We start from the raw sequence: 12,500 nt of genomic DNA on the forward strand, positions 1-12,500 counted from the left end.
TTGGGAAGATCAATGCATAGGCTATTCTTTAAACTCTATGAAGAAAAATAGAAAAATTGAAAAAAGAATGCATAAAAGCACAAAATGATCGAGCTACTGTTATTCTTAACATCAACAGATACCCACAAAATTCTATGAAAAGACCGAAATAAAGTCAAGTCATCATAAAAGTAAAAATCAATAAAGCTGAAGCAAATCCTATTGCTATAATTAAACCCCTAAAAAATTAAACACTTCTTCAAAGGCTGAGACAAATAAAAAAAAAATATGAATTTTTTTTGTATAAATTTGTCCTTTCAAGGTCCTTTTACTTTTACAGATATATATCATTCGATCACGATTTCTTGAAAGTTTCCAGTCACATCTGTAGCTTACTTCATCAAGGCCATGGCTAATAAGGAAGATTCAATGTTATTGCTCTTAAAATATCTTATTTTAATCGTTCACTACCGCTTTGAGAGTCGTGTGTCTGAGAGCCTGAATTCGTTGACCAACATAGGTGTTGGAGCGTCGGGGTGAATTAGCTGTCTAAGTTTGTTACGAAGTGGAAGAAGAAGAAGAAGAAAAAAATATATGCAGTATATCTGTAGGATTCCTTGGAAAAGTTTAAAAATAATCCAAATGTTATCCGGACGTAGTGGCCCGGGAACTTTCATGTACATTCTCAACCATTATACTAATAAGAAATGTTCTTGTGGGAATTGTATATTAGGAGAATTTGCTATGTAAATACAATGTAAAATACTAATATAAGTCTTAATACTAACAAAAAGATATACCTTTATATAAAAACTGTGGTTTACACTATCTTAATAATACTTAACTTTCCAAACTATTCCTAACCATGGTTAACTAAGTAACTGCCCTCATTATTCTGTCAACCATCTTTCCTATCAGCAAAGAAAAATGAAGCTCGGAATTAGAAAAAGTGAAATGCAATTGAGGCTTCGAATTGGGTTATTACAGTTTCGTCTTGCCATCTGCAAAACACGGGCTCTTGCTGTTAACCAACACATAATGGAATTTATTGTATATGAGAATTTAATGACTCAAAAAACGTATTTTATGAGTTACAAAACAATTTAATGAAGTGGAAAAAAATAATGAGTTAGAAAATAATTTAATGACTTACAAAAGAATTTAATAATTCAGAAAAGAATTTAGTGACTTAGAAAAGAATTTATTGAATTGAAAAAAAAAAATAATGACTTAGAAAATAATGTAATAACTTAGAAAAGAATTTAATGGTGTAGAAAAGAATTTAATGGTGTAGAAAAGAATTTAATGATGTAGAAAAGAATTTAATGGTGTAGAAAAGAATTTAATGATGTAGAAAAGAATTTAATGAATTTGAAAGTAATTGAATGGCTTAGAAAAAAATTTAATAACATAGAAAAAAATTTAATGACTTAGAAAAAATTTAATAACTTAGAAAAGAATTTAATGACTTAGAAAAAATTTAATAACTTAGAAAAGAAATTATGACTTAGAAAAAATTTAATAACTTAGAAAAGATTTTAATGACTTAGAAAAGAATTTAATAACTTAGTCGTAAGTCTGATAACTTATGGAGTAGGAAGGAGGCATTGCCATTGAGAATTTTTATTAAAGGATAATCTGATAACGGCCATCTGGACATGGTGAATATGAGTGGACTTGGAAATGTTACTTTTAAACTGTTTTATTATTTATTCACGCTTGTTCCAGCCATTAAGTACGTTTCAAAAATCAACCTTTCTTTATTAGAGAATTATCTCGTTTAATTTTTTTTTTTTTTTTTTTTTTTTTTTTTTTAACACCTTATCTTTATCTTATAAAGATCTTGATTTTAGGTATTGACTTTTGGCGCTTCTGGATTTTCCACTACTCTCTTGTTGCGCATTATTTTGTAATTACCTTGTTTTGGTTTTCCGTTTAATTTTATACGATGTTCCTTTCTGCTTTTATTTTCCTTTTCTTTATCATTTCTGTTTGTACTCTACTTTCTAATAATTGTTTTTATTTTCTAGTTTGTTTAATTTTTCTTATTTTGATATTATGATTTGTCATTATCTTTAACTATTAGCCCATATTTGTATTTGCTTCTCGCTTCTCTACTTTTAACACCTTTTGCCCCTCTATCTTCCATTTCTTGCCTTTCGATCTTATGTGTCCATATTGTGTTTCTCCCACTTTTATCCGGTGTGACGGTCTGAACAATCCCCTGGTCTCAGAATTCTCCTTGACATTGTATAATGGTTGTTTTCCGCCATCAGCTCGCTTTGCTCGCATGAAAATAAAAGATCAAGCTCGTATATATTGGCAAGCGGTAATGTTGAGCTGCGCACGCTAACATTACAGGAAAATAAAACATCAACCTCGTATGCACTGGCAAACGGTAATGTTCGCGCATGCGCAGATTATCAAGGAGAATTCTGAGACCGGGGGATGGTTCAGACGGTCACACCGGCAATTGTCATCTTTCACTCCCTGTTCTTGCTAGATAAGTTCTTATTATTTTGAATATTTTGCTTTTACGTGCTTATTGATATCAAGTCTTTATTCTGGATTCTTATTCTGAAGTAGGAATTTATTTATTCTGCGTTTCTTTTCTTGACCTAATTTGATGCTAGTATCCAATACACACAAACACACACACGCATATATATATATATATATATATATATATATATATATATATTTATGTGTATATATATCTATATATATGTGTAATATATATATATATATATATATATATATATATATGTATGTGTATATTAGGTGGATGCCAGCATCAAATCAGGTCAAGAAAAGAACACAGGATCAATAAATTCTCATATATATATATATATATATATATATATATATATATATATATATATGTGTGTGTGTGTGTAAAGATATGTGTATATCTATCTATCTGTATTTATATGTATATATATATATGTGTATATCTATCTATCTATCTATTTATATATATATATATATATATATATATATATATATGTATATATATATATATATATATATATATATATATATATATATATATATATATAATCCTTACATAAACATATAATATCATTCTTTCTTCACCGAATTTCCATGCAACGCAATCATATGAACACATCTGAACGTATCAGGATTAATTAAAATCGGAAGTACATTATTTATTTATTTACATATCGTGAAAAGTACAATATAATTATATATATAAAGCCACATTTCTTCCGGAGATAATATAAGAATAATATAGTTATAAAAAAAAACTGACGCTATGAATAAAAATCTTTCATTAAGTACAACTCCACATCAAATGTTCTTGTAACATTCCAATCTCTTGTTATTAAGTACAAAATATAAAAAACAAGTATTTTGAAAAGAATAGAAAAATTGAATTATTCTCGTGAATACAAAGCCTCAATCACGATTCTATTCATGAAGTATATCTATGAATACTTTCCTTTATAAATGAGACAATCCTTTATGCACACAGCGTAGGTTGATTGTGAAAATCATTGAATTCAACTACAATAGTATAAATGGAAGGAAAAATTAAGGCACAGTAGTGGGTGATCTATTAGATATACCGATATTATTGCTAAAGAAACTATTTTTCTAAGCTAGGATTTCTTTTAAAATCAATTAGGAAATCACATAGAGTTCGAGCGTTATTCTATGTTTCAATATGTTTCATTTATCCTAAGGCACTCATTGTACTTCCTACTTATTAATCAAAGCTTCCTACCGTTAATACATGTAAACTTCCACAGTATACATCCCGGCAAAATATATATTCAAATGTATTTATTCATATTTACTTCTTGGGTTCACCTGGAACCGCACATATCAACGAACTAACGATAATGTGTTTACAAATTTAACGATGATCAACAAACAATTAATTGGAAGATATCTTTCCTGTTCTGATATCAAACTATAGGAAGACTGATAGAGATAGCATATTAGCTGCCAATGAAGGACATAATAATCATTACAAATTAGCGGAAGATGAAAGTGCATAAATTTTTTAGGAGGACATACTACAAAATCCAATTATTGATTAAATCAATTTTTTTTTTTAAATAATGAAAATAATGATAGAAAAAAAAGAAGAAACTTTGAGTAAAAATCTTAAAGTAGGAATGTAAAATGTATAGGTAGTTTTAAAAGAAGAATGTTGACTCGATTTCTCAAATTAGGACAGAAGTTTGAAATAAGATATAAATGGAACTTTCTTCTTTGTTTTCTGATTATTCTAAGAGGACGTTCATGAGATCTGTTTTGAAGGCTACGCGTACTTCTGACAAGCACTTTACATAATTATACATTAAAATTACGTTTAATACTGAATCAGAATTAGATTTTAAGATACGAAAAGGGGAAAATATCCTTACAAGAATTTAGCAGTTTCGAGTATTTCTTGAAGATGTGCTCTTTGCATAGAATGATTTACTGGAATATCATTGTTTGTACTTGAGGATAACCAAGAGGTTTGGACGATGGATGGGTTTTTGGAAAGAGCTGGAATAATACACACACACGGTAAACTTCTCACAGATAATTATACAAATAGAAAAGAAATGCGTAGCATTTGCACATAATCTTATTTAACTATCTTAAAAATTACCCCCTAAAAATTCAATTGGCATTATTTGTCTTTACCAAAAATCTGAAATTTTTGTTAACATTAACACTAGAATACGAGCAAGTAACAACAACAATTACATTTAAGTGTAATCCACTGAGTTCTAATATATAAATGGTCCCGGAAAATAAGGAATAAATTTGTTTCCTTTCTCACTTTGTGAAAGAAACCTAATTCTACTGGAACAGATATGATAATTATAGATTTGATATTTCAACCTTAATCTACGATAAGATGGCACAAAAAAAAAAAGAGGAAAATGACTTAGGATAACAACACAACACTTGTGTTCCTCGTACTAGGGCAGTTGAGTCTCCTCGCGCGAGCGGGTCTTTTGGTACTTCGGACAAGGAACACTATTTGGCACTGACGGAGGCGAGAGATTTGATCTTAATGTCTAGATTTAAAGTAAACACCTTAGAATTACGCAGTACTGGCAAGCAGGAGCAGTATTTAAAATTAAAAAAAAAAACCCTATGTGGTGACACTCATGAGGATTAGTTCAAACCTCGTTTCTTCCTGGAGGCCATAAAAGTAGCATTTACAGAAGGCCTTCGCTTAAAGAAATGTCCATTGCACCGAGCTGCAGTAATCTTTTCGTGCTGCTCATTATGCAATTTTTTTTTATGATAATCCTCGTCTTTTACACTGTCAAAGTTGATAAATTTACTTTTCCAATTAGTAAGGTACTGAGGTTATCAGTGCTACATGGTTGCGTATGGATATGAGTACTGGAAGGTCGGGTATGGTTGTGTGGTATAGCACAGGTTCTGATGTAGGAAAGGATTCACATTTGCAGGTATTGGAGCACTGAGTGGGGGCAGGAGCTCTTCTTTGGGCACCGGAGGCGGTTGCAGCTCCACGTAATCTCCCACGGGAGATCCAGGAAAACCTCCTGGTGAGACCCCTCCAGCTGAGTTCGCCCCAATCTCCCCGACGATGAGGTATGGTTGTGTGGTATAGCACAGGTTCTGATGTAGGAAAGGATTCACATTTGCAGGTATTGGAGCGCTGAGTGGGGGCAGGAGCTCTTCTTTGGGCACCGGAGGCGGTTGCAGCTCCACGTAATCTCCCACGGGAGATCCAGGAAAACCTCCTGGTGAGACCCCTCCAGCTGAGTTCGCCCCAATCTCCCCGACGATGAGGTCAGGCGATCCGTGACCAGCTGGCTGCGGAGAAGCTCCACCCGTATAATATGGAGAGCTCGAGCCCCCGTATACAGAGGGTGCAGGAGGTAAAAGTCTGGAACCCAAAAAAGGAAGAGTTGTGAGGGATGATGAAGCTCCTGATGGCAAGGAACCGTTACAACTGTTGCTGCTACTTGGCACTGTCATGGATGACATGGCAGACATGGTTGTCATGGGTTGAAGACCTCCTGGAGGACAATGGTGTGTAGAAGTCGCATACTGAGGTCCGGTGCCTTGATCGGGCAGTAAGCATTTGTTCATTTCAGCCCGGTCTATGTTCTCAAAGCTGTCAGGTACAAAAACAGTCGGGTCTGCAAGGTGGGCATCAGTGTGACCCTTGACAACGCCCTGACTTGAAGGTGAGTTTGGAGGGGACAGCGGTTGCAGACTCAAACCAAGGTTTCCTCCTTTGACATTGCTGTAGAGGGTAATAATTGCATTATAAATGAGAGGCTCGAGAAGTACGTAGAGCAGAGCAGAAAATAGCAGAGAGTTAAGATGAAGCTTTAAGACCTTATAAAATACGTTGATATATATAATGTTGAGGAAATATGAAAAAGCTTGCATTTATTACTCGAATCTTGATATAGGTCATTTTGATTCACTAATGAAAATGCCGACTTTAGCATACTAACCTCACAAAGTGGTGGTTTCCTGAAAGATCTTGCATTGTAACAGGATTTCCTTGGGGACACTTGGAGACCGTCTTGACATTCTCCTTCCTCCGCCTAGGCTGATACTTGTAGTCGGGATATTCTTGTTTGTGCTTTCGACGAAGTTGATCTGCCCGTTCGATGAAAGGGCGCTTTTGGTCCTCCGTCAGTCCCCTGAAAATATTTAAGAAAAAAAAAAATGTAGAGGAATGTTACTTAGAAAACATCATGTTTATTTAACTCTACTTACGAAGGAGTACTTACGTAGAAATTTCATTCATGTTTTACTGTAATTCTTGGATTAAAAAGTTAGGCCTATAAGTTAGTATGAAATAGGTAAGTGATGTTGGGTACATATGAGAGAGTTTGTAGGCTTATTTTATAATCATCGATCGTAAACAAATAAAAAAATGGGTTATCATAGTAATGAATTAGAACATTAAACCTAATTCTTTAAACATACTCTTGCATATTTAGAAAAAATAAACGTATTTTTAATTATATATATATATATCTATATATATATATATATATATATATATATATATATATATATATATATATATATATATATATATACACACATAGAGGTTATATGTATGTGTATATACAGAATTTACACATAGATAGCCTATATGTGTACAATATATATATATATATATATATATATATATATATATATATATATATATACACATAAAGCTTATAATCTATATATATGTATATATATATATATATATATATATATATATATATATATATATATATATATATATATATATATATATACAGACACGTCCACGTATATGAATGCACACTCACACACATAATATATATATATATATATATATTTGTATATATATATATGTATATATATATGCATATATATATATATATATATATATATATATATATATGCATATATATATATATATATATATATATATATATATATATTATGTATGTGTGTATGTGCCTTCTGCACGCAAATTCGTATAACCTTCACAACATATCCGACTAACTTCAACCAGAGTGGAATAAGGCGAATGACTCTAGCGTGCAATACACGATACGCGTATCAGACGAACGCTATTGAATCCGTCCGTTACGAGTATTCATTTCTCAGAAACAGTTTTCCGTCACCTACCGGGACGGATATAACTCTGCATTCCTCTTCGCTATCTGTGAGAAAGGTTTTCCTTATCACCTTATCTCGAAACGCCGGTAACAGATTTCTCAGAAGCCGCATGGCGTAATGAACCCCCTACAGTGGTTTTTTTTTTTTTTTTTTTTTTTTTGCAGTAAGTTTGTTAATGGGTTAGAGATAACCTGTAATGATGTAATATGTACCCTGTGTGTAAAATTTGGCATTGAACTACTACACAAATGATATTGTTTTTAATATATTTTTTCATGAAATATCGATGCGTAAATTTATTTATAGATTAAGCATAGTAATGGGCTTAGCTTCTTGATTACTAATTTTTGGACCCGTTGACAGTTTATTGTTTTTAATCTTAGTAAAACACAGCCGTTAAAATGTTGCAATTCAGAGATTAATATTTTATTTTTCACTAAACAATAAAATGTTGTTTGGATTAAAAGCTTCATAGTGCGTTCCTAAAATTTCCTTCTAGGGTGAATTACCAAAGTTCGTGTAATTTCTCAATAAATAATCAAATATCTATTATTTATTCACAACCAAGCTATTTTTTTATGAATTCAACGTCAATAAATGTAGTTGTTTACATACATACTTGCAAGCATAATATACTTTGCCGGCAAGCTACACTATATACAGCAATTGATTGTGTACACTTGAACTTATTTGCAATCACAAACACTCACTGACGGACAGTTACAGGGTATTTTTTTTTTTTTTTTTTTTTTAGTGTATTGAAATTTGGACGCCAATAAATATGCTTATTTGCATATACAAGTCTTTCTATGTATTGAACGCCAATAAATGTACAGTGCTTATTTTCACATACACGTGTAAGCATAAGGTACATCAGCATCAATCTACAGCATACACAGAATCACCTGTAATTACTAACGCTTACTGACGGATAATTTACAATTTTTTTTTTAAATATATTGAACGCTAATAAATGTACAGTACCTATATGTACATGCTGTACACGTGTAAGTTTAAAGTATACCAACATCAATCTACAGGATACACAGAATCACCTGGAATCACTAACTCTAACAGACGGACAGTTTTCAAGTCATTTTATGTATTGAACGCCAATAAATATACAATACTTATTTGCATATACTGTACACGCGTAAGTTTAAGTTACATCAACATCAATCTACAGCATACACAGAAACACCTAACGCTTACTGACGGATAATTTACAGTTTTTTATATATATTGAACGTTAATAAATGTACAGTACTTATTTGCACATACACGTGTAAGCTTAAGGTACATCAGCATCAATCTACAGCATACACAGAATCACATGTAATCACTAACACTCACTGACAGACAGTTTACAGTACTTTTTTTTTTTTTTTTTTTTTTTTTTTTTTGGTACAAGCTTTTACTTTTATGATTCGTAATAAGGCCCTCATTAAGGAAAACCCCCGGACCGCTGCATCGCAAAGTCATTAATTCATGTTAAGCCCAACATCACCCTTATGGAACTCCGTGACGTCATCGATACATCACAGAAGACCTCACACTGAGTCGCGTCTATTAAAGGGTCACACAAGACTAACCTCTGCCGACTGGCCTTGATCAAAGTAATCTTTTACTCTACTTAAATACATTAGAATGCCACTAACTTTTCTTACTCAGCTCGTCAATATGAGTACTGAATGTACTGAATGTCATGTACCTGTCCAACATGAAAAGTCGCAGATGACTATTTGCTGTGTTTGCATTTTAATGTCTTAACGTATAATTTACTACGTCGCTCCAATGGAGTAACGAGGACCATTGCTAGAGGGTCAAGTGTACTTCGTCTGATTATAATGATAAACCACGAAGTATTGGGATGTTTGTTATTGTGGCTTCAATGACTCTGGTTTCAAGGAGGTGCCTTGCTCACGAGTAACGAATACCATTACTAGCCCGGAGTCGAGAGGGTCAGAGAGAGAGAGAGAGAGAGAGAGAGAGAGAGAGAGAGAGAGAAAGTTTGCGTTTCGAGTAGCAGTTTATTTACCGGTTTATTTATGTTTGATCAGTTTCTTTTGCAAATATGTGATGAATATTACTTTCTTTTCGGATCATGATATTATTTTTTCATACTTTTGTGTGTGGGATACTTTTCTTCGTGAGGTTTAGGAGGATACTGTTCACGTTTTGACTATTTTCCCTTCCTGTGATATTGTTTGGGATAGATATTTACACATTGCCATGCAGTGCAGATTCCTACAATCGCATTGTTTGCTAATTAATAGAGGTTATTTTTTAAAAGTTCCCGTATGTCCACAAAGTAATTCCGATCAGACTATGATTGCTCTTCTTTTGAGGTTAACTTTCAATTTTCCTGACTCAGCAGCGCATTATTTTTTATCTAGTCTATTTTTTTTTTTTCCTGATAGAGATGGGTGAAAAAAAATGAAAAAAGGCGTTGCTCTTTATGATTCAATAGAGAATTTATAATGAGAATTGATTGTAGTGTTTTCTAGTTTGTTCACCCTTTTTTTATTGTCCTTTATTATTCCAGCAGTATTTAGTGTTATTACTTATATTGTTTTCCATTTGATTAGTGCCTTGTGGTTACACTTAATTTTAGCAATAGTGACCGTACTGCTTCCCTTCCACTGGACCTTTTATTAACATGTGATGATTAGTGTTGAAAGAAGGCGAATTTAATTTGGCTCGTTGATACAAGTATGAGCTTTCTGAAATATCAGTGTTATGAATACATATCTTGGGGGGGGGGGGGTGTCAAATTTGATGAAAGGGTAATTAGTAATAGATAGTGTACAAACATAAATTAGTTGACTAACTTATGTAAATTGGCCAAAGTTGTAGGAAACCTAAAAGAAACTAGTGGACGATCTCACGAGTCATAAATGAAGTCTGCGATGGTCATGCGCCTTTCCTTCATCCTCATTTATCTATTTTCTTTATTCTTCGTCTTTCGTATTACCCAAAAACACAAGGGAACTCTTTAACAAACGAGTAAGCAGTGATTAAGAAGAAAGTAGCACGTCATAGCTGGTCCGACCTCAAGATTGCGGATCAGAGGGGAACATTTTAAGAAGGGGATTAAAGTGGCCATCTCGAGGAGATTTTAGTTCGAACGAAGTGAAGTTCAAGCTGATGATGGTTTTTTTTTTTTTTTTTTTCCATTAATGGTACTTTGCTGGTCAATGCTAAATAGAATTGAGCGGTAGACATAGTTTGACGAGTGTTTTAAATGTATTGGCCAAAAGGGTCACTTACGCAATAATAACATTGATGGGAATTTCAAGTATAGTTTAATTTTGAATCCAATTTGGTAATGATTCAAAGGTGTTTGTAAGTTTTCGAGTTTGTTTAGTCATGAAAGTTTCAATGAAATTTGTAACACATTTTGGAAAAGTTATGAGTGTTCGTAATAGTCGCGATAGAAAGTCAAAATGATAATGTTTGTTAGGAAATGGAGTTTTTTCCCCGTATGGGTTTGTTCCTTTTAAAGTTAATTAAATATAAGTAAGATTTCGCAGGAGGACCTTAATCTACAAATAAAAACTGAGAGAGAGAGAGAGAGAGAGAGAGAGAGAGAGAGAGAGAGAGAGAGAGATATTACTCAGTCCTGTTGATTGAAATTAACAATATCATTCAAGAGATTATACGGAGTTAGCTAGTGTGATATGAATGTTAACTTTCCCATCACGCCAGTCAATGAAACGCATGACAACTTTGCTGAAAGTATGTCATCAAGCTTCTGAGAAGAGAGAACCCTTTCTCTTTCTGCCATATTATGTTGCAATGTCAATTTGCATACCTTATTTCTTTCCATAAACTTCAAAAATTTTATGTATATTTATTGTGGAAAAATTTAATAACTTTAAGTATTTTTTTTTATAAAGTGCATTGTGCAAATAAGTGATAGACATTTTTTTTTCAACTGGTCTAGTTACATTTATAAGGATTATCTCATTTGATTTAAGGAATTACCGAAGTTCTTAACCGTAATATGGATGCAAACCTTTCCTAGGGTAATTACATATATAAGAATGATTTGGCAACGAAACGGCAGAAAACTTATCAAAGAATAAATTATAGTCAAACCATTCTGTCGTGGCCGCTGAGACGATTTCTGTTCCCCTGTACAGCGTACCCATGTCAAAATATTTCGACCACTTTAAGGAAAAATGAATACTGCGGGTAGAGACGAGCCATCCAAACTGAGTGAGACTAATGCTAGCCGCTAATGACAGATGACATTCCCCAAGGTATACCCAGGGTGCATCCTCACCTTTTTCACTAATCTCACTGGATTAAGACAAGATTAAATCTGCTCTCTCTCTCTCTCTCTCTCTCTCTCCTCTCTCTCTCTCTCTCTCTCTCTCTCTCTCTCTCTCTCTCTCTCTCTCTCTCTCTCCTGTTATTCTTGTCGAATATACAGTATATATTTCATTAGGTACACTGTTAAATAAGCGTAATTTTAATGACATTATCCGTAAAAATATACTGTTCATAGCCCTAATTCAATAAAATATTGGAGAGAGTAATTTTTACCCTACCCTGTTATGTTATTACGGGTTGATGATCATAATATCACCATTTAACGTCAATATTTCCATTTATTAGACGGTAAATGCCTGGCAACATTTATCACTGGAGTTTTACCGTTTTTTCGGCATATTTTGAACAGTGTAAGGTATTCATTTCTATAAGGATAATTACAACCAAGTACATGTCCCCCAAAATCATAATCGAAGGATATTTGCCAGTTTTATCCTACCGTCTTAATATGACTCGCACAGAAGGGAAGTTTGAAATCCGATTGACCTGTCCTTGGAGGTCTCAAGGGTAAATTTATGTAGCAAATATCAGCGAGCCATATTTAATCCCTTGAATGG

At 33.0% G+C, this 12,500-nt stretch overlaps 1 protein-coding gene across 1 annotated transcript in view; it reads right to left on the reverse strand.

The window, feature by feature from the left end:
- Positions 1 to 3,393: 3,393 nt before the first annotated feature.
- The window catches only part of LOC137632643 (transcription factor SOX-8-like), a 25,270-nt gene continuing 16,163 nt past the window's right edge, over positions 3,394 to 12,500 (reverse strand). Inside the window, exons 2-3 of the mRNA XM_068364717.1 lie at positions 6,450 to 6,647; positions 3,394 to 6,232 (exon numbers count right to left, since the gene is read on the reverse strand). Of these exons, the coding sequence (XP_068220818.1) occupies positions 5,332 to 6,232; positions 6,450 to 6,647 (1,099 nt within the window). The 3' untranslated portion in view covers positions 3,394 to 5,331. The remainder of the gene's footprint in view (positions 6,233 to 6,449; positions 6,648 to 12,500) is intronic.

Source organism: Palaemon carinicauda, chromosome 3 (assembly GCF_036898095.1).
Source record: "Palaemon carinicauda isolate YSFRI2023 chromosome 3, ASM3689809v2, whole genome shotgun sequence".
In the NCBI taxonomy this organism is placed as follows: domain Eukaryota; kingdom Metazoa; phylum Arthropoda; class Malacostraca; order Decapoda; family Palaemonidae; genus Palaemon; species Palaemon carinicauda.